The sequence below is a fragment of the Mixophyes fleayi genome, chromosome 2, assembly GCF_038048845.1.
Source record: "Mixophyes fleayi isolate aMixFle1 chromosome 2, aMixFle1.hap1, whole genome shotgun sequence".
Lineage (NCBI taxonomy): Eukaryota > Metazoa > Chordata > Amphibia > Anura > Limnodynastidae > Mixophyes > Mixophyes fleayi.
In genome coordinates this window covers 26,418,435-26,442,105 of record NC_134403.1, presented here as the reverse complement: position 1 = coordinate 26,442,105, position 23,671 = coordinate 26,418,435, and the positions used below count along the sequence as shown (strand labels likewise).

The window sequence follows — 23,671 nt, the reverse complement described above, 5'->3', positions numbered from 1 at the left end:
GCTTGTGAATCCCTATGGTCTGTGCGGTCACCTATCCCTCGCAGAGCACTCCACCCCGGATTTTGTTGGGCAGTATAGGAGAAAAGGAAGAGCCCCGGGATAAACTGCACGGAGCAGAGCCAGAGCTCAAATAAGGACAAAGGGGTCATAGACAGATGTCAACCTAACTTGCTTTTATTATATTGTATCACCTTGTTAATTATAAGTTTACACTGATCTCTTGTGTGTAAATGCTATATATATTTTGTTATCCTCTGCAGGCTGACCACACCCCCTCCATGGACAGGAAAATTTTAATTCAATGAAGTGGGTTCCACCGTAGACATTTTTCAGAGAAACAACAACACCCCCATATGTAGTTGCATCCCCCTTTTATAAGTATAGCTCCAAAGTCCAGGAAGTGGGTATGCAATTTGAAATGCACGCAAGGCAGAAATGAATATAGCAGTTTATGGAGAGCGGCAGCTCCAGGCCCCCTCCAGAAATAGGTCCACGAGGGAAGCTGTGCACTTTCCTTCATCTCTTTTCTGTAAGCATTAACTTTATTCTAGCCGAGTATACATCGAACAGTCACTTTAAGTCTGGACGGCCTCACGCAACGTGCCGTTATCTGGAGACACCAGTAAAAAGTGCAGCTATACTTGGGGGGAGGCGCTGCCAGGTGTGGGAGGGGCCTGTGCGTTGCAGAGAAGACCGAAAACTAGAAGGGCAGGAGCTATTGAGCCAAGAGGAGATCAACCCACTCTATGATCAACTTCTCATGTCTGAACAAAACGCCCTTACACACTGCTATGTGCCATTTATTTGCTCTGTTCTATCGTTTCCCTACTGTTTAGAAAATCACTGATCCGACTACCACTAAAACTGGGCTTTTTCAGGTGGTTATTTCGTAATGACTGTGTCACGCTTTTATATACACCACCTACGCATGATTAGTCAGTAGTTACAGGAATTAAAGATAACAGGCCTGATTCATTAAGCAAAGAATAAAAAAAGAGAGTAACTTTGGACAAAACCATGTTGCATTGTGCATTGGAGGGGGGAGGTAAATTTAAAATGGAGGGACAAATTTATAGTTACTTAGTCTGATTGGTTGCCATGAGCAACACCTCCACTTTTCATTTTCAGAAGGTTCAGTAAATCTTCCCCTCAATGTCTATATCCAACTATACTTTAATGTCTCTCTCTGTAGCACAATTTTCATCTTCTAGATCTTTGTTTATTTGCTACAAGGATTGATGGTCCTAACAGTTTATGTTGAACACCTCTCGTCTGCCTCATAGATTTATATCTTTGCGTAAACCTTCCAAGTTTTAAACTCTCAAAAGATTTCAGAGACCTCACCTCTTTTCTCACACTCAATAGATAGAGGTTTTGCCAAGCTGACTCTCTCCTGGGCAGGTAGAATATATACAATTTATTGTTTTATCTTTTTTAATATAAATGTGGTTCAATGTGTACATTTCTGTGTTAACACATACAAGACTAAGGGCTAGATTTACTAAGCTGCGGGTTTGAAAAAGTGGGGATGTTGCCTATAGCAACCAATTAGATTCTAGATTTCATTTATTTAGTACCTTATAAAAAATGACAGCTAGAATCTGATTGGTTGCTATAGGCAACATCCCCACTTTTTCAAACCCGCAGCTTAGCAAATCTAGCCCTAATAGTAGCAAAGCAAATTTAAAAGTATTGATACTTCCAAGGCAGAAATAGTTGCCCAATAACATACCAGCAGCAGTGGTTACACGCCAGCTTTAGTGCCCATATTATGGCAGCAGTATTAGTTATATGCCAGTAGTAATTGCCCAGGAATATACCATAGGGCAGCACGGTGGCTCAGTGGTTAGCACTTCTGCCTCACAGGTCATGAGTTTGATTCCCAACCATGGCCTTATCTGTGTGGAGATTGTATGATCTCCCCGTGTTTGCGTGGGTTTACTCCGGGTGCTCGGGTTTCCTCCCACACTCCAAAAACATACTGGTAGGTTATTTGGCTGCTATTAACTTGACCCTAGTCTCTCTCGGTCTGTGTAAGTGTGTGTTAGGGAATTTAGACTGTAAGGCCAATGGGGCAGGGACTGATTTGTGTGGGTCTCATCCCTATGCTATCACCCTTTATTTATAAAGCGCCAACATCTACCCCATACCTCACAACTGTCCTGATTTCAGCAGGACAGTCCCCATATTACGTTTGTCCTGTGGGTGGGAGTGATGGGGAAGGGAGGTATGGAATCGGTAGTCTAGCGCCGTCAGGGACACTACCAGAGACAGACATGCTAGGAGGTGTGCTACCCTCATGGTACCTCTCAGCTAAGTACATTATAGCTGCGCCCTGACCGTGAGAGGAACGGCCCCGCGCCACAGATGGTGAGAACCTGCCAACTTTACCAGTATGATAAGTGTTATTGTGAAGCCTGGAACACTGTCCTTACCGAAGAAATGCTTTTATGTTTTCCGCCTTCATTTCAGCTATAAGTTCCTTCCGTATATTCCGAGCAGTCACGGGGACAGCTTGAAGCTTAGCCGGTTTGATCAGCCAACCTGAAGAAAAACAAACATTGAGAAATATTACGTAAAAGAGAACACGAAAAACTCCTTTAAAAAAAAAGTGAACTACTGGAACTAGGACTATAAAAAGCTGTTTATTAAATACTTCTTAATGATGATTAAAGGTAAGCATGTGAATAGATATATGCACTTTCCATGCGTTTCCATATTTTCTGATGTAATTGTTCGAAGGGCAGTTATGATGCATATTACGATACCTGCCCAGTATTCATCATCGCCATTTAATTCTATAGTGTCATCAATTCCGCAGCGCTGTACAGAGAACTCACTCACATCAGTCCCTGCCCCATTGGAGCTTACAGTCTAAATTTCCTAACACACACACAGATCAGGGTTAATTTTGGCAGAAGGTGATTAACCTACTTTTCACAATGTTTTTCATGCACAGTAACTTAGAAGTGTGTATATTTGTATATGTTAGGGAATTTAGACTGTAAGGTCCAATGGGACAGGGACTGATGTGAGTGGGTCTCATCCCTATGATATCATCTTTTATTTATAAAGCGCCAACATCTACCCCACACATAACAACTGTCCTGATTTCAGTGGGACAGTCCCCATTTCAGGTTTGTTTTTTTTGTTTCCCATTTTTTCAAGACCCACCCGACCAGTTTTCAAACACAGACCAAGTAGTCTAATGTACGCGCGAGTCGGAGTTCTCGCGTAGAAACCTTGAGGCGCAATTATGGTGAGGTGGGATCCCACCGCCGGCGCACCACCGGCCTGTCTCGCCCGCACCATCAGGGAGGTGGAACATGAGTGCGCGCAATAGGACCCAAAAGATGGTGAACTATGCCTGGGCAGGACGAAGCCAGAGGAAACTCTGGTGGAGGTCCGCAGCAAACCCGACATGCAAATTGGTCATCCGACCTGGGTATAGGGGCGAAAGACTAATCGAACCAGTAGCTGGTTCCCTCCGAAGTTTCCCTCAGGAAAGCTGACGCTCGACGCGGACGAAACCTCTCTCGCAGTTTTACCCGGACAAGTCAATGATTAGAGGTCTTGGGCCAAAACGATCTCAACCTATTCTCAAACTTTAAATGGGTAAGAAGCCTGGCTCGCTGGCCTGGAGCCGGGCGTGGAATGCAAGCGCCCAGTGGGCCACTTTTGGTAAGCAGAACTGGCTCTGCGGGATGAACTGAACGCTGGGATAAAGCACCCGATGCTCATCAGACCCCAGAAAAGGTGTTGGTTGATATAGACAGCAGGACGGTGGTCATGGAAGTCGGAATCCGCTAAGGAGTGTGTAACAACTCACCTGCCGAATCAACTAGCCCTGAAAATTGATGGCGCTGGAGCATTGGGCCCATACCCGGCCATTGCCGGTGCTGAGCGCGCCCCCGGGGGCTACGCCGCGACGAGCAGGGGGGCCGCCGCGGTGAATGTAGAAGCCCAGGGCGAGGGCGGAGCAGATCTTGGTGGAAGTAGCAAATATTCAAACGAGAACTTTGGAGGCCAATGTGGAGAGGGGTTCCATGTGAACAGCAGTTGAACAATGGTCAGTCAGACCTAAGAGACGGGCGAGTGCCGATCAGAAGGGACGGGCGATGGTCTCCAACACCCTTGACCGATCGAAAGGGAGTTGGATTCAGATCTCCGAACCAAGAGCGGCGAGGACGGGTTCAGGGATTTTAAATTTTACATTGCCTATTTCTATGTTTTTGCATCTTGTAGGACCTGCATCCTCTAATGATTTGTTACTCTACCAAAGGTAAAATTAAAGTTTCCATAGACACAATTAAAACCGACTCTGCATTCCTCTAAGGTTACACTTTGCAATGTCTCTCTCTTTCAACCGAATATGGTGCTTTCCTTCAAATGTAACGGTGCCCTAATGTCTGTGCAGTCAGTTGTGTGCAGAAGCGATAGGGATTGTGATCGCATTGCCCAAACTACCCGCTGGCCCACAGACAGGAACGAGTGAGTTTTAGGCACAGGTGCAAAAATTAGCTTCAGCCCCACACCCACACCCACACCCACAAACCGCATAGTATCTTTTTGCTTTGTTTACTTCAAATTTCAAATATAAGAAATATATATATAGAACATAAAAACTATGAACAACCCCCCTTCTCCATAACAAAACTTTCTTCAATAATGTCTTATACCCCTTCTGTATCACACTTAGCCCCCCCTCCATGTTCCTCATTGCGAAAACTTCCTGTTTGCCCAGGGGCAAACGCAGGATTTGTAGAGGGGGGTTTCCACACCACGCCGCCAGTGGGCGTGACCAGCATGCATGGGGGCGTGGCTATAATTTTAGACAGTGCTTGTCTGCTCTCCAACTCTTCCTATCCCCATAATATACATGGGCAATGTTGCGTGCACTACTGTTGGGTACACGCAGCTCTCCCTTTTCAAGCAGAGCCGTGTGAAGCGGGGGCAGGGTTCAGCCACCTCAATTATACATTGCCCCAGACTTGGGGGGGGGGGGTTCCAGGCACTAGAACCCAAAAAAATAAATCAAGTGATACGGTCCGGCGTGGCGACGACAGCAGGAACCATTATATCCATGAGCCCATTGACGGTAGTTCCAACCTTGCACCGGACTTAATATCATTCACGAAGGCTTTCCCATACTTTTGCATAGCGGAGCCTATATAACAAGCACTGAGGCGGTAGAAGTAGGATCTGTTCTAGTTACCTGAAGAAGAACATTTTAAAAATTACTTATTCTTGGAATAAAACTATTATTTTATTGTAGTACTGTTTTAATCTATTTTAAAGTAAAATATGATATAAATCACAAATTATATATTATATAACTCAGTTGCCTCTGCAATATTTGGCGATAAGTGATCACGGTGACCAAAAATTAGTAATCACCATGATTATTCAAAGAGGACCCCAAGTTATAATGTAACCGTGAGCAATTCTGTTGGTAACGGAACCCCCTTTACATTGAAAAACTCCATTCATTACACTACTGCCCCCACTAACGTGAACAAATCATCATAATTCCAATAGCCCACAATAAAGCTCATGTAAAATAGTCAATATAGTGCAAGTATTATTTTATATGAGTTATTGTTCATAAATCCCCATACGTGAGACATGTCACTACGAGTGCGTCTACAAAAAAATGATAAATTCAGCTTTCAGAATTAACTCATATTTGCACTATTTTGTAGTATGACGGGGACACTTGGGGGACACATGTACATAATTAAAGTTATAATATGACAACTTGTCTAACCTGGACACATCTCTTAATACAGTATTAGAATCGTCATACTGTGGTAACGGAATAATCAAGTTGGTATCAGTAAAGTGTATTGATCATAATTTATTACAGTTTTACAAAATAGTTAAGCACAAATTTACAAACCAATGTTTTGGATCTGGTAAACATGCACTTGTAAGTTATGGCAAATTTTTATTCATAAGTGTTACAAACAAAGATTCGGATAGTACTATTGTTTATAACTTTTGACTAACTACAGATAGCATACCTGCCAACTCTCCTGATACATGCTCTGTCCCGATATCCCGGGACAGCTTTGTCTGCGGGTGGGAAATTTGGGAGTTGGGTGTCGATCACTGCTGCTCGGCATGGCAGAGAGGTGAGGGGTGCCGTTTATGGTGTTAGGAGGGGAGGAGAGTACAGGGCAGCCTAGCACTTCAAAAGTTATAGACACACCCGGAGGGTGTGACATGGTCGCGCTTCTAATGTAGGGTGGTCAAGCCCTCATCCCGCTGCCAGAAAAATAAATGTTGGTAGGTGTGAAATAGGTGCATTCAAAACAAAACCTGGAGTAATCAAGAAGGCCTAATCCTTTACAAAATGTAGTTTTACTGAGCCTCCAGACCAGGAGGACAAAAATAATAACATTCCCTATTGTCAATATTTGGGAGTTGCAACAACTTCTTTTGAGTTTCATCCACCCAACAGTTGTCCTCTATTTTTTGGAAAATAAACTCACATTCACCAGTATCCCGCTTTCTAAGGAATGGAACCAAGTTTTAACTCAGTGCGCGAGATTCACTTCGGAGTCATTCGTCACAAGACATCTTAGGGGCATATTTAAGAAAGCACAACAGTGCTTTTACCGAGTAATTAAGGTGCCTCCGTGTCCTCCGCAAATTTTTTAAGGGTGCATCGCAGCAGATATCATGGATATCTGCTGCTTTGCATTCCTCTTCGTTTTTGGGAGCAGTCACCATTCAACAGTATGGTGACTGCTCCCAGCTGCAATCTAACAAGTTCCGAAAAAACATTTTTTTCGGAAACTTGTCTTGAAGCTGGCGTACATTATCAGAAATGAAAAAACCCAATGCTGTCAGCTCTGCTCCGAAGAGCAGAGCTGGACAGTGCATGTGTGGAGGGATCACATGATCCCTCCCTGTCACTCACCGCTCGCAGAATTGTGGAACTGCACATGCGCAATGGAAAGAAGAAGAGGAACGAAGATGAAGTGAAGGAGATCCTAGAGACAGCGCGTCCCGGAGAGGGGGGTAAGTATGATTTTTTTTATCACAGAAACAGCAGTTTTTCGGAACTGCTGTTTCTGTGTTCCATTTTTAATAAATTTGAGAAATAGATCAATCCTTATCCATGCGATAAGGATTGATAACTATTTCTCATTTCTGCCGATGAATGATAAATGTGCCCCTTAGACAGACATTCTCGCCTATTACGGAAAGGAATCTCCGCTCATCTTTTCACGGGCCTCTAGGGGGATCAAGGAAAAATTAGCTGAGATGTCCGCCAGAATAATGCGCCGATGTCTCCAGAAGCACATTGTGCTGAATTGAATCTCTCACATTCACTGTAAGCACCCGAGCTACAAACTTCCTCACAAAACATTTGTGTCACACGCTGGGTGATCGGGCAACAAACTTACCTTCTCCCGCCGGCGGTCTGCTTCGTCCTGGGCGTCGCCATCTTGGATTCGGGTCTGCTGCTCCCCTATTGGCCAGACAAATTGGCTCCAACTTTAAAAGGCACCTCCCCTGAATATCCGGTGCCTGTTCTTTTAGTTACCTTCTGGTGCTAGACGTGTATCTTTTATCCACAGAGCTGATCCTCCACAGTTGTCCGCAGAGCTGACTCTCTGCACTCCATTCCTGTGTGGTCCCCGGCTTGACTGTAGAGCTGACGCTCCATCCTTTGTTCCAGTGTGATTATATATTAGTCCACAGAGCTGATCCTCTACAGTTGTCCGCAGAGCTGACTCTCTCCACTCCATTCCTGTGTGCTAACCAGCTTGTCTGCAGAGCTGATGCTCAATCCTTTGTGCCAGTGTGATTATATATTTGTCCACAGAGCTGATCCTCTACAGTTGTCCGCAGAGCTGACTCTCTCCACTCCATTCCTGTGTGGTAACCAGCTTGTCTGCAGAGCTGATGCTCCATCCTTTGTGCCAGTGTGATTATATATTTGTCCACAGAGCTGATCCTCTACAGTTGTCCGCAGAGCTGACTCTCTGCACTCCATTCCTGTGTGGTAATCGGCTTGACTGCAGAGCTGACGCTCTAACCTCTGTTTCAGTGTATTTATATATTGGTCCGCTGTGTTGCTACAGGACTGATACTTCCCAGCACTACTGCCGCTATCCCAGTGGTAACCTGATCTTCCCCAGAGCTAACCATTCTCTCTACCCCTCCTTGCTTACCATCCCAGCAGACCCTCCAAAGGGGGCTTCGCTCGGTATTCTTACTAGGGGCCGCGACCTGCGAGATAGACGCAGCTAAGGCCAAACCGCCTTGCGGCGATCCTTGTTGAATACCGTCTCCTCGTTAAACTACGCACCCTACATGAGTAGCACAAAACCGGGCAAACCCTAGGATTCGCACTGTGAGACCGTGACAGATATTGAGGAACCGTGATCAATGTATCAAACTGCGAGTTTCTGGAGGGTTTGAAAAGTGGAGATGTTGCTTAGAGCAGCCAATCAGATTCCAGCTATTTAGTACAGTTTACAAAATAATAGTCACAATCTGATTGACTGTTCTAGGCAACATTTCCTCTTTTCAAACCCTCCGGAAACTCGCAGTTTGATACATTTACCCCCTGGACTCTTGTTATCAAATTTCCTTCCTTTCTGTTCTCCTTGTACGTCCATAGTTTCATTGTGCTTGTCCAGAAATAATGTGTTTTCACAGCAAGTGATGAGGAATATGGTTTGTGTTCTTCTATATATCTTCCTACTGGCTTAAAATACTGCGTTTGATGTGTTTGTGGCAAGGAAATTAGGCGTTTAACATGCTGAACTCTTTTTTGATAGAATTATTTGGCACCGTTAATTACTGTCCCTGCTCAGCATGCGCTTCATACAGCTCTTAATTGTGCCACCAATTCCATCAACCAAACTCTTAATGAATGGTTGGCAAAGAAATGGCAAGAAACTGTGACATCAATCTCTTCTTTCCGAAAAGTAAGAATGTAAAACAGGAACCTTTAAACTGGTCTGAATTTTCTTTTTTGCAAGTGGGCAAAAATGGTGCTCAAATAAGTGTGAGCGATATATTTATTTTGTCCAACGTCACCACTAATTATTGTAAATCCTCGTCTTTACCAACATACGGTGATTCCGTTACCACAACGGCCTAAGGGCCTGAGTCATTAAGGAAATGAAAGTAAAGCTTTTTTTTTTTTTTTTTTTGCTTTACTCTCCTTAATGACTCAGGCCCTAAGAAACTATCTTAGGGACATCTCCTTTTAAAAATGAGTTTGCATTTAGAAAGCTTAATATATAATGAAATTCCGAGGAAATATCTCAAAATTTGAGTGAATAATAAACATTTTGTTCCTTCTTTGTTAACGGAATCACTTTTACTATTGTATATTTTAACTTAACCATATCATGCAAAGCTAATTATTTGTTAATGAATAAATCACCTAACTTCCATTATGTTAACCCTCATATTGAAGTCTAAGGTGTTCATTTGCTCAAACATGTATTTTCATTGCTTGATATGAAAATAAATAAAAGCCTGCCCATATAATATATTTTTTGCCAGTGAACACCGGAAGTAGTTTAAAGAGCCATAAAATGAAGTACTACACATAAAAAATATTGTCCTCTATTAGCAAAATATAACAACTCAACTGCTTAATAAAGCTAAAATCTTGCATCTGTGTTTTTAACACCATGGAATTCGTGGAATTGCCCCAACGTATGATCAAAGAACAAAAGGACATTTAAAATATGCATATGGAAGAAATGTCAGACAAACGTGCCAACTTTGGCAAGTTGGCCCCTGGGGTGAGGTGGGTGTGTGGAGGAGGGGCTATGTGAATAGTGTCATTTAGCCCCACCCCCTAAATGCACACAATCAATTCTAACCTATACCGGCAGGGGGGCGGGGCCATGATGATTTGTGAATCACGTCATAAGCACCACCCTCACCACTTAACCCCTGGGCAGGGGCCGGAAGACTCGCCTGCTCTCCCGGGAGGACTCCCAGGAATTCAGGAGTCTGCCGGACATAGCAGGAGAGTAGACAAGTATAATGTAAGACAAAGTAAATTATCCATGGAATCAAATGCATCCTTTGCTACTTTGGATACAGGAAACACTTCTTTATCAGTACTTTTAAAAACCAGTGACTGCTTAATAACTAGAATCTAATAGATCATATCAAATGGATGCTATACGTCCCAAGTAGAGGAGTTGGGTAATGGCCACAACGCTGGGAGATCACAGACATAGCATTAAAGCATTTACTGCCAGCCTGAAGCATTATTGGATTAACCCACGATCCAGTTTTATTTCACACCGCCAATCATTTGGGGGCTAATTTGGTCTACAACAAGCAAAGTGGCCACATAAATGGCTATGTTTATGGGTAGACTCAGGATATTATTTGAAGGCTATTTCAAAAGAAGAATGTTTGTTTCAGGATGAATCAAGTGAGATATGTTAAATAGGTAAAAGTTGCTTACCACCGAATGCCAAGCTCTGGGGGGAGGGGCATTGACACCACTAGAATTATCAAAAGGCCTGCACGGAGCAGAAGAGAGGATCAGATCCTGCTCAGACATTTACGGGTGAGATGGGACCCACCAGGGAGAACTTCGAGTGGAGATTATTATTGTTCTAAAGGAACTTGCAAAATACACTTAATGCAATAACTTGACAAATATTAAATACTTGAGCTGTAAAAGGAGTCCATACCTCATAAAAAAAATAAACATAACAAAGTCCATTAAAGTCCATACAGAAGAACTGAAAAATCTAGGTAAGCTTCACCAAAACCATCCAAACAGGAAGACCATCTCGGCAATTTAAAAGCATAAATAGAACTTGGCGATGTTCATTATTTACACAATAACAGACCTAAAATAGATGAACCGACGCTTTAGCTGTATGCAAAGAAGAACTCCGAAGAAAATCTACAGGGAATGGAAAGAATAGAAAGCCATAGAGATCTGGGTTTCAACATACCCCAACTCAAGGGGGGGGTCTCTGAAGTTTCTCTACCACTGCTGCCAAGTTGATGCAGCCACCCGTGTCCTCTACAAGCCTTGAACCTTTCTCACCGCATGCCATATGTCACCCACCACCACCTCACAGAGAAGAATCCTCTGCCCAATGGAGACCTGACACCATGCCGTCCATGTGATATACCCAACCACTATACCAACTAAATAAAAGGTGCTCAACTCAAAGTCCCCACACTCCTTGAATGCTCCGTACGCCCACTCAGGGTAACTGAGACCCGAGAGACAAGGGATACCCAGGGTGTGTGGAACTCTCTCATAAACCCATGTGTTGAAGGAACATTTAAGCACGAAATGGTCCATCGTCTCCACCTGCCCTGGACTCTCCTCCCATGAACTTACCCTTTAAGTGTATGTATGCGTTAAGTGAATTACAATTGTTTATCGCTTTTCTAACCTACAGTACTAAATACAGTATATTATGTAATCAGCACGTGGTTTTTGTGGTACATTTATGCAAATTTGTGCACAGTTTAACAGTGACATTTAGCAACCAAGCGGATTGCTTTCATTTTCTAAACTGCGCTAGTAATATGACAGAATATAATTGGTTCCTATAAGTTATAACATCTTTTTTCCAGTTACCTGTGCACCAGTTTACAGAAATGTTCCCAGTATATCTGGTTTGTGTTTCCGTGTCATAGAACAGAACGCTGTTTACATCAGGAAGACATATGACACATATTAAATGAATGGCTTGTTATGGAATAATTAACTAAATAATAATTAAGAGCTTATGTGTGGCCTTAATGAAATGTTTTTCTTTTCTCATCAAAATAAAAAAATACATCTTGTTTATATTCAATATTATTTACTCTCTCTCTCTGTGGGTCAGGGCAGAGTCTCTGGATCCTCGTGTAATAAGAACAGGGTGTCACTAACAACAACAACACAGTTCAGAGTAGATGGGGCAGAGTAATTTTTTTTTTTTTTTTTAAAAACACTTCGATAGCTACTCATAGAAACTTAATGGAAAAGTACCCTTCCCCTTGTTCAACCACAGGGAGTGTGACTAGTGGGCTAACTACTCAATGGACACATAATGCCTGGATCTGGAAATGTTCCCTGGTTAATTCTGTTTGGGGCAAAAATGCTAAATCCTTACATGATAATTGCGCTGTGTGAACACCAAGTGCAGCTTCTTAATTATGCTAAACAAAAAAAGGGGCATTCAGAACTGTGTGTATGTCAATGTTACATTACTCACTGTGTAATACCTCTGTGGTTAGGTGTATAGTAAACTACACCAAGCCGTTCATCTGTATTTTGTAAAGATTTGTAACGATTGTGCAGCACGGTGGCTCAGTGGTTAGCACTTCTGCCTCACAGCACTGGGATCATGAGTTTGATTCCCGACCATGGCCTTATCTGTGTGGAGTTTGTATGTTCTCCCCATGTTTGCGTGGGTTTCCTCTGGGTGCTCCGGTTTCCTCCCACACTCCAAAAACATATTGGTAGGTTAATTGGCTGCTAACAAAATTGACCCTAATCTGAGTGTGTGTGTGTGTGTGTGTGTGTGTGTGTGTGTGTGTGTGTGTATGTTAGGGAATTTAGACTGTAAGCTCCAATGGAGCAGGGAATGAAGTGAATGAGTTCTCTGTACATTATCATTACATACATTATTGTCATATTTCTGCTTTCATTTTCTTCTCCACCTAGCAATTAATTATACACTAATCCCTAATCAAGGAGCCACAGGGGTATCATGCTACATATCTCTACAGTATCCCCTATGCCTGAATTACTATTACTAACTTGAACATGATCAGGTTTTGTGCGAAAAGCAGGGCCTGATTATCCAATTATACACATACTTGCCTACTTTCAAATAGTGGAGTCCGGGAGACCCCAGAGAGGGGGCGTGAATAAAGGGCGGGGCGAGGTTAATCATGTCATTTTGGCCCTGCCCCCCATGACGGAAACAATGTTTCGGGAGAACGTCCAGTAGAGTTTGCAAGTATGGTTATACACAATAACTGGGGAATATCCACATGTACTTTTTTTTTTTCATTTTGTGTTTTGATGGTTCAGGTATGTTACTGTTAAGGGTGTGCACCGGGCACTTTTAGTGTTTTGGGTTCTGATTAGCTTGAGGTTTTGGGTTCTGATTTGTTTTGTCAAAACACCTGACGAAAGGTTTTGGTTCTGATTTCGGATTTTGGGTTCGGATTTATATTTAAAAAAGCATAAAAAGCACTAAAATCCAGTTTTTTGGTTTTTTTCCCACTCCTATGCTATTATTAACCTCAATAACATTCAATAACAATCATTTCCACTAATTTCCAGTCTATTCTGAATACCTCACACCTCACAATATTGTTTTTAGTCCAAAAGTTGCACCGAGGTAGCTTTCTGGACTGCGTAGTGGAGTGGGCCCAGTACACAATTTGGTACCGGGGCCACAATACCTCCTCCAACCATGGTACAGAGCATTCATCATTGAGATTCCATCAAGGATGTAAAAGACAGACAGGGTCGAAGTGTTATTTGTTGACTTTGTGAACAAAAAAACTGTCCCTGTTGCAAATCTTCGTGCAATGAAGAGTGACTTTTTCATTTAAAGGCTCAAGCGTTCAAGTGTAGTGTTTATAAGTTATATTATACTTTTGGTTTAATTTGTTTTAATTTTGTTTTACTTTGTGCTCATGGCAAACGACTGTTGAACGGTCACATAATGCCAAAAAAAGAGTTGCAAGATGGAATTGTCCTTGGGCCCTCACACCCACCCTAATGTTGTTGAAATAGGACATGCGCACTTTAACAAACCAATCATTTCAGCGACAGGGCCTACCAAACAACTGTGGCTGAAATGATTGGTTTGTTTGGGCCCCCACACCAAAAAAGCTATTTATCTCTCCCTGTACAAACTAAACAGGCTCTACTGAGGCAAGATGTCATCCTCATCCTCATCCTCTGATTCCTCTCCCCCTTCAGTGTGTACTTCCTCATCCTCACACATTATCAATTCGTCCCCGCTGGACTCCACAACCACAGGTACCTCTGTAGTCTCTGGAGGGCAGTGCTGTTCTTGATTGAGGAATTGATAATTCATTTTTATGAACATAATTTTTTCAACGTCCTTCACCGCTCACTGACCAGGTTCCCCGCTGCACTAAAAACTCTTTCCGAGTACACACTGGAGGGGGGACAACTCAGGTAAAATAGAGCCAGTTTGTACAGGGGCTTCCAAACTGCCTTTTTTTCCTGCCAGTAACAATATGGACTGTCTGACATGTCTATTTGGATGGTGTCAGAAAAATAATCCTCCACCAATTTTTCTATTGTGACAGCATCCAATGCAGCGACAGTAGACATGTCTGCAATGGTTGGCAGGTCCTTCAGTCCGGACCAGATGTTGTCTGCATCCCCACTAGCGGGTCTTTTAGGAAAACTGAGTTTTTTCCTCACAGCCACAGGTGTGGAAGAATATGAAGGTGGAGCTGTTGGCACTGCTTAAAAATTGAACGTATTAAATGTAATATAGATTGCAGTACCTATTCTCTGGAACTGCTTAAAGAAGGCCTGTCCAACCTGCGGCCCTCCAGGTGTTGTGAAACTACAAGCCCCAGCATGCTTTGCCAGTATACAACCTGTTGATAGCTGGAAGGGCATGCTGGGACTCGTAGTTTCACAACATCTGGAGGGCCGCAGGTTGGACAGGCCTGGCTTAAAGAATGAACGTAGTAAATGTAATATAGATTGCAGTACCTATTCTTTAGAACTGCTTAAATATGTTTTTTTTTATTAATTTTGTATAATTTTTAAAATCATTTTTTTTTAGTAATTTTTAAGAGATTTTAATAATTATAAAATTTGTATGGACTTAGCACAACAAAGCACAGGACAAAAGCACCGCTGGACTCAGCAAGGACAGAGCACTGGACTGATGCACCACTGGACTCAGCAAGGACAGAGCACTGGACTGATGCACCACTGGACTCAGTAAGGACTTTTTTGTTTTGTTTTTTTATATTATTTTAAAAGGATTTTTGTAGAATTTTTCTTTTTTTTTTCTTTTTATGGAAGAATTTTTAATACTTTTGAAATAAATATGCACTTAGCAGAACAAAGCACAGGACAAAACGCACCGCTGGACTCAGCAAGGACAGAGCACTGGACTGATGCACCACTGGACTCAGCAAGGACAGAGCACTGGACTGATGCACCACTGGACTCAGCAAGGACAGAGCACTGGACTTATGCACCACTGGACTCAGCAAGGACAGAGCATTGGACTGATGCACCACTGGACTCAGCAAGGACAGAGCACTGGACTGATGCACCACTGGACTCAGCAAGGACAGAGCACTGGACTGATGCACCACTGGACTCAGCAAGGACAGAGCACTGGACTGATGCACCACTGGACTCAGCAAGGACAGAGCACTGGACTGATGCACCACTGGACACAGCAGGACAGAGCACAGCACAGCACAGCACAGCACAGCACGAGAAATAGCAGGACAGAGGACCACCTAACACACCCTCCCTCTTCCCTGATCAATGCCCGAGTGAAGATGGCAGCGGCAAGCGGGGAATTTAAAGGTTCCGAGTATCGCGAGATCCGACAGCGGGATTATGACTCAGAGCCTCGTTTTAAGTTTCGGAGTCGGTGGGAATACCCGGACAGTGCTCGGATCTGACTCGGATCCGCAATGTTCGGGGGGGCTCGGATTCCAGGAATCTGAGTGCGCGCATCCTTAGTTACTATGTTATATGTTTAAGCATCCCGTTGAAAAAGAATTCTAAAAAAAGAAAAAAAAAGCCCATAACCACTTTTTCGCTTACAACACACCAGGTACAGGTGTATAAATGGTGTGTGCACCGGTCCCTGTGTGTGCTCATAAAAACAGAGACTGGCCTCTGTGGTAGATGGATCGACATTGTCAGGCCCCATAACCACAGCACCCTTGTAACCAATATGGTTCCATCCTTTGTCTTACATATGCCCTGCGCAGTCCACACCTTGAGAAATATCAGCATAAAAAACAATTATATAACAGGAAGCATCAATTTCTAAACAAGATTGCTCACATTTTATCTTTTAATGCAAATTTCCTGACTAATAAGACAACTTGGCTCTCCAGGTGTTGTGAAAGAATGCCCCAGCATGCTTTGCCAGTAGATAGCCAGCTGCTAGTTGGTAGGGCATGCTGGGACCTGTAGTTTCACAACATCTGGAGAGCCACAGGTTGGCCAGGCCTGCTCTATAGGGTCATCCGCTTTGCAGGAAACAGCTAGAGAACACAGGTAGTGTCTGTTAGTGGGAACAGAGATGGGAGGGGAATGTGAGAGACCAGACTACTAGCTTTTTAAACTCACTTCTTACATGTTAGCAGAATTCTCCAGCACATTATAAAATTCAATAACAATTTGAAGATAACCTTTATATCGATTGGGGAATACTGAAAAAAAAAAGGTTCACTAGCCGTGGAACAGACCTTACACTGACAAAACTATACAGTAACGGACATTTAATCTCTGCAGACAGCGCAACAGAGCAAATATTTGTACATTAATAATAACAGAACAGGCACTTTACATGTATTCTGTGCCGGTTCTGATCCCCGTACGACAAGTGCCGTAGCAGCCTCAGATTTTTAACAGTATTTTACATTTTGTAAGTGTAACTCTGGGTCCCCAATGATAAACTACACTGCTTCCACCTGATAACTTCACCCCCTCTCCTGCTCGATATACATATTGGAGCCAAGCTGACCTGTGTTATTATTGTGAATAATCCATGCTCCTCCTGGAGGGTGACACGTATACAATACTGTCAGACATATAATAGTAGTAAACTTCTACTTACCGCTATAAAAAATTACTATTCTTTGACACTGAATTCAGACATAGGACACTACACCCCCAACATGACCTGACCACTGGACATGATCATAATACAATTCTATTACACTCTATACAGACATAGGACACTACACCCCCAACATGACCTGACCACTGGACATGATCATAATACAATTCTATTATACTGTATACAGACATAGGACACTACACCCCCAACATGACCTGACCAATGGACATGATCATAATACAATTCTATTATACTGTATACAGACATAGGACACTACGCCCCCAACATGACCTGACCACTGGACATGATCATAATACAATTCTATTACACTGTATACAGACATAGGACACTACACCCCCAACATGACCTGACCACTGGACATGATCATAATACAATTCTATTACACTGTATTCAGACATAGGACACTACACCTCCAACATGACCTGACCACTGGACATGATCATAATACAATTCTATTACACTCTATACAGACATAGGACACTACACCCCCAACATGACCTGACCACTGGACATGATCATAATACAATTCTATTATACTGTATACAGACATAGGACACTACACCCCCAACATGACCTGACCAGTGGACATGATCATAATACAATTCTATTACACTGTATACAGACATAGGACACTACACCCCCAACATGACCTGACCAATGGACATGATCATAATACAATTCTATTATACTCTATACAGACATAGGACACTACACCCCCAACATGACCTGACCACTGGGCTGGACCTCTGGCTAAAACTCCCACCATTTCCCCTTTGTCTGTTCTGTGTTATACCTCTCTTAACTCTGTTAATTGGATACCTGAGAAATGTTTCCTATGACTTTCATGCAATTCAAGCAATGCTATGGTTGTTTATACTAAAATTCAATAATTACAAATATTATTAATATTACAAAAATACAATTCACTTAGACTTAAATGCTAATTTATAAATTACTGTCTAATTAAGGAAAATATACTATTACATATTTTATTATCTGGTTTGCAATGCATGTCATCAATAGAGATATTTCTTGAACGATAACAATCTAGGATAAAAAAAAATAAACTATTCCATTTGATGTATGCAACAAAACAATATGGTATTTTATGTAATCTTTATTATGGGAATAATTATGCTGAAAGGGAGGAAAGAAATGTAGCCTCATTTATGATGCTTTAAATAAATTAAATGATTTCTCCCAGGTGCCTCTATATAGGCCCTAATTGATGTCAACGACAAACTCTCCTCTCCGGTTACTATCGAAAAAGACACTTTGTGATTGTAACCGGAGATTAAGGGAAGGATAGTCATCCCCGAGACAGCCTCCTATTGAATACGCTGTTTTGCTATGATTTTTTTAATAAAATCATTTTAAAAAAATCATCTGTCATCGTTACAATGACAAATGATCATTAACAGAGCAAAACCCTGTAAATAGGCACCACAATCCCCTTCAAAAGGGCTTGCCATTTACAAACTGTCAGAGGTGGTGAAAAGTTGATTTATATTTTCAATAGGAAGATCCCCATAACTTCTTGGCAGACCTTATACAGGGAACAGCATTTTTATCTAAATAAATTCCAACATTATTATCTTTCATTTATAAGGCACCAGAAAGGGTCCGCAGCGCCGTTCATGACACATACAGACAGCAGTGATCTATAACATGATACATGAAGAACAAGATACAAAGACCAGACTTACTGAATAAATAAAAATACAGGTAACGCGGTAATGCAGATCAAAGTATTTGCGGGACAGTGAGAGTGACGGTAGTGACCAGCGAGAAGCAGGCCTAAGCTTAAGAAAATAGGGCTAGGGAAGCAGGCCAAGAGGTACAGAGGGTGATGGAACAGTAGAAAGAGAACACAAGTAAAGAGGGCCCTGCTCCTGAGAGCTTACATTCTAAAGGCAAAGGGGAGACACAAATAGGGTGACACTGACTGGGGTCGAAAGCTGGGACAAGGGAGTTAGTAGGAAGGCTGATAGACTTGAATAAAGAAATGAGTTTTAAGGGCATGATTCAAGCCTTTGAGAGTAGAGGCTAAACTGATGGACCGAGGGAGATGGTTCCAAAGTTGAGGAGCAGCCCGGGCAAAGTCCAGGAGGTGGGAGTGGGAAGAGGTGATGAGTGAAGTAGTAATGACACGCGGGTCATTGGCAGAGCGGAGGGGGCGGAGAGAAGTGTGGGTAGGGCATCACATAATGAAAATATTCAAATGTAGTAATAGGACACATAAAATAATGAGAATATATAAATAAATAGTGATGATGATGATGCTCAACCGGACAGAAGAAACATGCAGGTGTAGAGGTCATTGATCCCAATACCTGCAGAGCAGTTTGTGACTGTTTGGAATGGAACCTGAGCAAATCCTCTGAATATTCTCATCTCAATGACACCTAAGAGTACTTTGTAAAATAGGCATAATTCTGCAAGTAAGGATAGATATATATATATATATATATATATATATATATATATATATATATATATATATAGTGACATAGTCACTGGATTGATGCTAAATCACAGAGATATTTATCCCAGGTCTCCTGCCTTGTATACGCTAACAGCAGGGAGATTGTGTAGCTCTGTGGGGAAAAGTTTACCGGAGTATGTTTTACAGCAGACTAATTAAGAGTTGCTCCTGTGTGGGGTCTGTAAAAGGATGCAGCCCTGATCACTCTGTCTCTCAGACCTGGGAAGGAGGCTGGATGCCTCCTGACAGAACCTGCTAAGGGTGAGCAAATAACCTTTGTTTGGTGTTTAAGTATGGGACACTAGGGGCTAGATTTACTAAGCTGCGGGTTTGAAAAACTGGGGACGTTGCCTATAGCAACCACTCAGATTCTAGCTGTCATTTTGTTGAAGGTACTAAATAAATGAAAGCTAAAATCTGATTGGTTGCTATAGGCAACATCCCCAGTTTTTCCAACCCGCAGCTTAGTAAATCTAGCCCTAGGTCTCAGATTTGAGAGAGGTTCTCTAAGGAATGTTTAGTTAGTGCCGGACAGGCAAAGCTTTTGTTTACGTTATGCTTATCTGCACATGCTCAATAAAAATTGCTGAGGTCAGTTGTACCAGAAATCCTGCATTTTCGTGATTTATTGCTGCTGTTCAAAGCCATCTACCCCAGGTGATGGTACCTGTTCCCCTGATTATGTCACAATATATCACACACACTGATCAGCAACAACATTAAAACCACCGACCTAATATTGTGTAGGTCCCCTCGTGCTGCCAAAACAGCTCTGACCCGTCAAGACATGGACTCCACAAGACCTCTGAAGGTGTCCTGAAGGTGTCCTGTGGTATCTGACACCAAGATGTTAGCAGCAGTTCCTGGAAGTTGCGAGCCTCCATGTCTCAGACTTGGTTTTTTTCCTGCACATCCCACAGATGCTCGATTAAATTGAGATCTGGTGAATTTGGAGACCAAGTCAACACCTTGAACTCTCTGTCATGCTCCTCAAACCATTTCTGAACATTTTTTGAAATGTGACAGGGAGCATTATCCTGCTGAAAGAGGACACTGCAATCAGGGAATACCGTTGCCATGAAGGGGTTTACTTGGTTTGCAACAATGTTTAGGTAGGTGGTACGTGTCAAGGTAACATCCATATGAATGCCAGGACCCGAGGTTTCCCAGCAGAACATTGCCCAGAACATCACACTGCCTCCGCCGGCTGCCTTCATCCCATAGTGCATCCTGGTTCCAACTCTTCCCCAGGTAAACCATACACATGCACCCAGCTGTCCACATGAGTTAAGAAAAATGTGATTCATCTGACCAGGCCACCGTCTTCCATTGCTCCATGATTCAGTCCAGGCGCTCATGTGCCCATTGTAGGCGCTTTCAGTTGTGGACAGGGGTCAGCATGGGCACCCTAATTAGTCTGCAGCTACACAGCAAGCTGCAAAGCTCTGTGTGTTCTGACACCTTTCTATCATAGCCAGCATTAACTTTTTCAGCAATTTGTGCTACAGTAGCTCTTCAGTGGGTTTGGACCAGAAGGGCTCCCCACACGCATCAATGAGCCGTTGGTGCCCATGACCCCTTCCTTGGATCACTTTGGTAGGTACCAACCACTGCATACCGGGAACACCCCACAAGACCTCTAGTTTTGAAGATGCTATGACCCAGTCGCTCAGATCCTTACACTTGCCTGTTTTTCCTGCTTCCAATACATCAACTTCCAGAACTGAATGTTCACTCACTGCCTAATATATCCCACTCCTTGAAAGATGCCATTGTAATGTCATACTCAATGTTATTCACCTTATTTGTTAATGTTTTTTATATATATATATATATATATATATATATATATATATCTATATATCAATATTTTATAATATATGTAGATAATACATAACATACCATTTGTATCAGTTTTACAGTTTAAGTATCTCAAGCAACATGAATAGTTAAGTTTAGTTTAGCTGGATTTGTAACTACACATCTAGCTAAATACCAAAACATACACAGAAACAAAGGCAGGTTTTGTATGTGCAATGACTGACAAGAATGTTAATATTGCAAACCTAATCTGCTGGTGCACTTAGCTTTTAACTTACAAATGCATTTCTTGAGCTTTCCACGATCAAAGGTGCCTATGTGTGTGTGTCTTGGATGTGCCCTGTGAGACGTTTTAGCACATTGATTTTGCCTGGACACATGAACAATGTAACACCTGTTACTGGAAACATACAAGAAGGATCACACTCACCTACAAGGATCCCCAGGAGGAAGAGAACGACCAGAGACAGAACAATCACAAAAAACGTCCGTTTCATTCCTTTCTTCCTGGCCATGATTAAACTTGACTTGCACCTATCGGCTTCAGCACAGTCACTGTTTGGAAGAGAACATGTAACCTGGAGTGAAGGAAACTCTTAACAATTGAAAACTTTTTTTTAAAAAAAAACTATAGGAACATAAGTACTACTGACACCTAGTGGTAACAACCTAGATTACATAGCTTGTTGCTAAAGTACCAAAGCACTAATACTGTATGTAGCTGAGTCAACATTTGTCTTAGATACAATGTGGAGGCTGAAAAGTGATGACAGAAGCTATAAATAAAAATAACAAACTAACTAAAAGTGATCAATCAGTTAATGTCAAGGGTTTGTCAGAGTGATCTAACCTATGAAATGCTTGATCCACACAATGGGGAAAGATGTTTATGATAGTTTGGTCAGCGGCTGTAAAAATGTGGCCCCTCAGCACTAATTTTGTGATGTCATGCACCTACTCTTGTAAGAAGGCCCCTGTTTATACAGCGTATGCATGGACATCAAAATACCTGCCCTGCAGGGCAATTCTGCAGAATCTGAGACTGCAACAAAAGGGGGTAGGTTTCAATGCAAAAAGCTGAATCTTTGTGCAGAAGGGATGTCATGCATTGAAAGGGTACATGTTTGTAGAGGGCGTATTCAATAACTGCAATAATAAAGTCTAATGTTTGCGTTTGTGTACAATATTTGCGCAATTCCACATTGAGCATGCCCAGAAACCAAACTTACGCACCTGCAAGTAATTTCACTTAATTCATATCTGCATGTATCTGACACTTACGACACCTTATAACGGTGTGTGTACTTCAGCCTGTATGTGTGGCTGCGCTGACAGAAAAAAAGGACTGTTTATACAGCCTGTATTTCTACCCCTATACAAATCGTAACGTATCTTAAGAAAAGCTTTGATTTGTTTGCGGGCGAAACTACGCAAAAGTTGCAGACTGTTTTTCAACACTTAAATTGCAGCCAATTTATTTATATATATATATATATATATATATATATATATATATATATATGTATATATATATATATAGAGAGAGAGAGAGAGAGAGAGATGTTCACTGACCCCCATGTTTTGGTTTTGGCAAAACCGCCTTCGTGGGTTTTGGTTTTGGATCCCTATTTTTTTTTTCTAAAATCCCTTTTTTTTTTTTTTTTTTTATAAAATCACATAATTTGGCTCTTTTTCCCCCTAGATTATTGTTAACCTCAATAACATTAATTTCCAGTCATTTGCAGTTAATTTTTGTCAAGTGACATGAACACTGCTACCCCTCCTGTTTCTATGTGAGCAATGGCACTGAGCAATGTCACTGGAGACTGGAGAGTGACAAGAACACTGCTATCCCTGTTTCTGTGTGAGCAATGACACTGAGCAATGTCACTGGAGACTGGAGAGTGACAAGAACACTGCTACCCCTGTTTCTGTGTGAGCAATGGCTCTGAATCTCCTGGGGAGAGAGGTATTTATGGAATCCAAAACCTGCGAGATCCGACAAAGCAACAATGACGTTTTGCCTCGATTCAGATCCAAAGATGCGTGAAAGTACTGAACCGGCCCGCGAGTCGACTCGGATCCACTAAGTTCGGGTGAGCCCAAGCACCTCTCTCTCTCTCTCTCTGAGTGTGTACATACATATATATATATATATATATATATATATATATATATATATATATATATATATATATATATATCACTTCTCCTACTGCCTTTATTGTAACACTACCACATTCCATTCACTTACATTTTACATACCGCCACTCAGGGGCGGGCTGGGCTGGGGGGCAGCGGGGCACATGCCCTCCGGGCCGGGCCAAAAAAGATAATTTCAGGCCAGTTCCTGTGGTCTGTACTTAGTGGCTAGCTGCTCCCCCAGGCCAGCCACCATCTCCAATTGGCCGTGGCACGAATCTCCCTCCTTTCAACTCTTTGACCTCTATTAGTGTCACATGGGATGCGCACCACGTGGTAGGTGCCGTTCCATGTGCGAAGAGATGAAGAA

The 23,671-nt window shown here is 42.3% G+C and overlaps 1 protein-coding gene across 2 annotated transcripts in view; it reads right to left on the bottom strand.

The window, feature by feature from the left end:
* Nucleotides 1-21,754, bottom strand: part of LOC142140802 (N-acetylated-alpha-linked acidic dipeptidase 2-like) — a 72,714-nt gene extending 50,960 nt beyond the window's left edge. For both annotated transcript variants that reach the window (XR_012688567.1, XM_075198714.1), the window contains exons 1-2: nt 21,590-21,754; nt 2,436-2,544 (exon numbers count right to left, since the gene is read on the bottom strand). Coding sequence is in view for 1 of the 2 variants with exons in the window: in XM_075198714.1 (XP_075054815.1) it covers nt 2,436-2,544; nt 21,590-21,674 (194 nt within the window). In the remaining variant the exon portion in view is untranslated. The remainder of the gene's footprint in view (nt 1-2,435; nt 2,545-21,589) is intronic.
* Between the last annotated feature and the right edge of the window lie 1,917 nt (nt 21,755-23,671).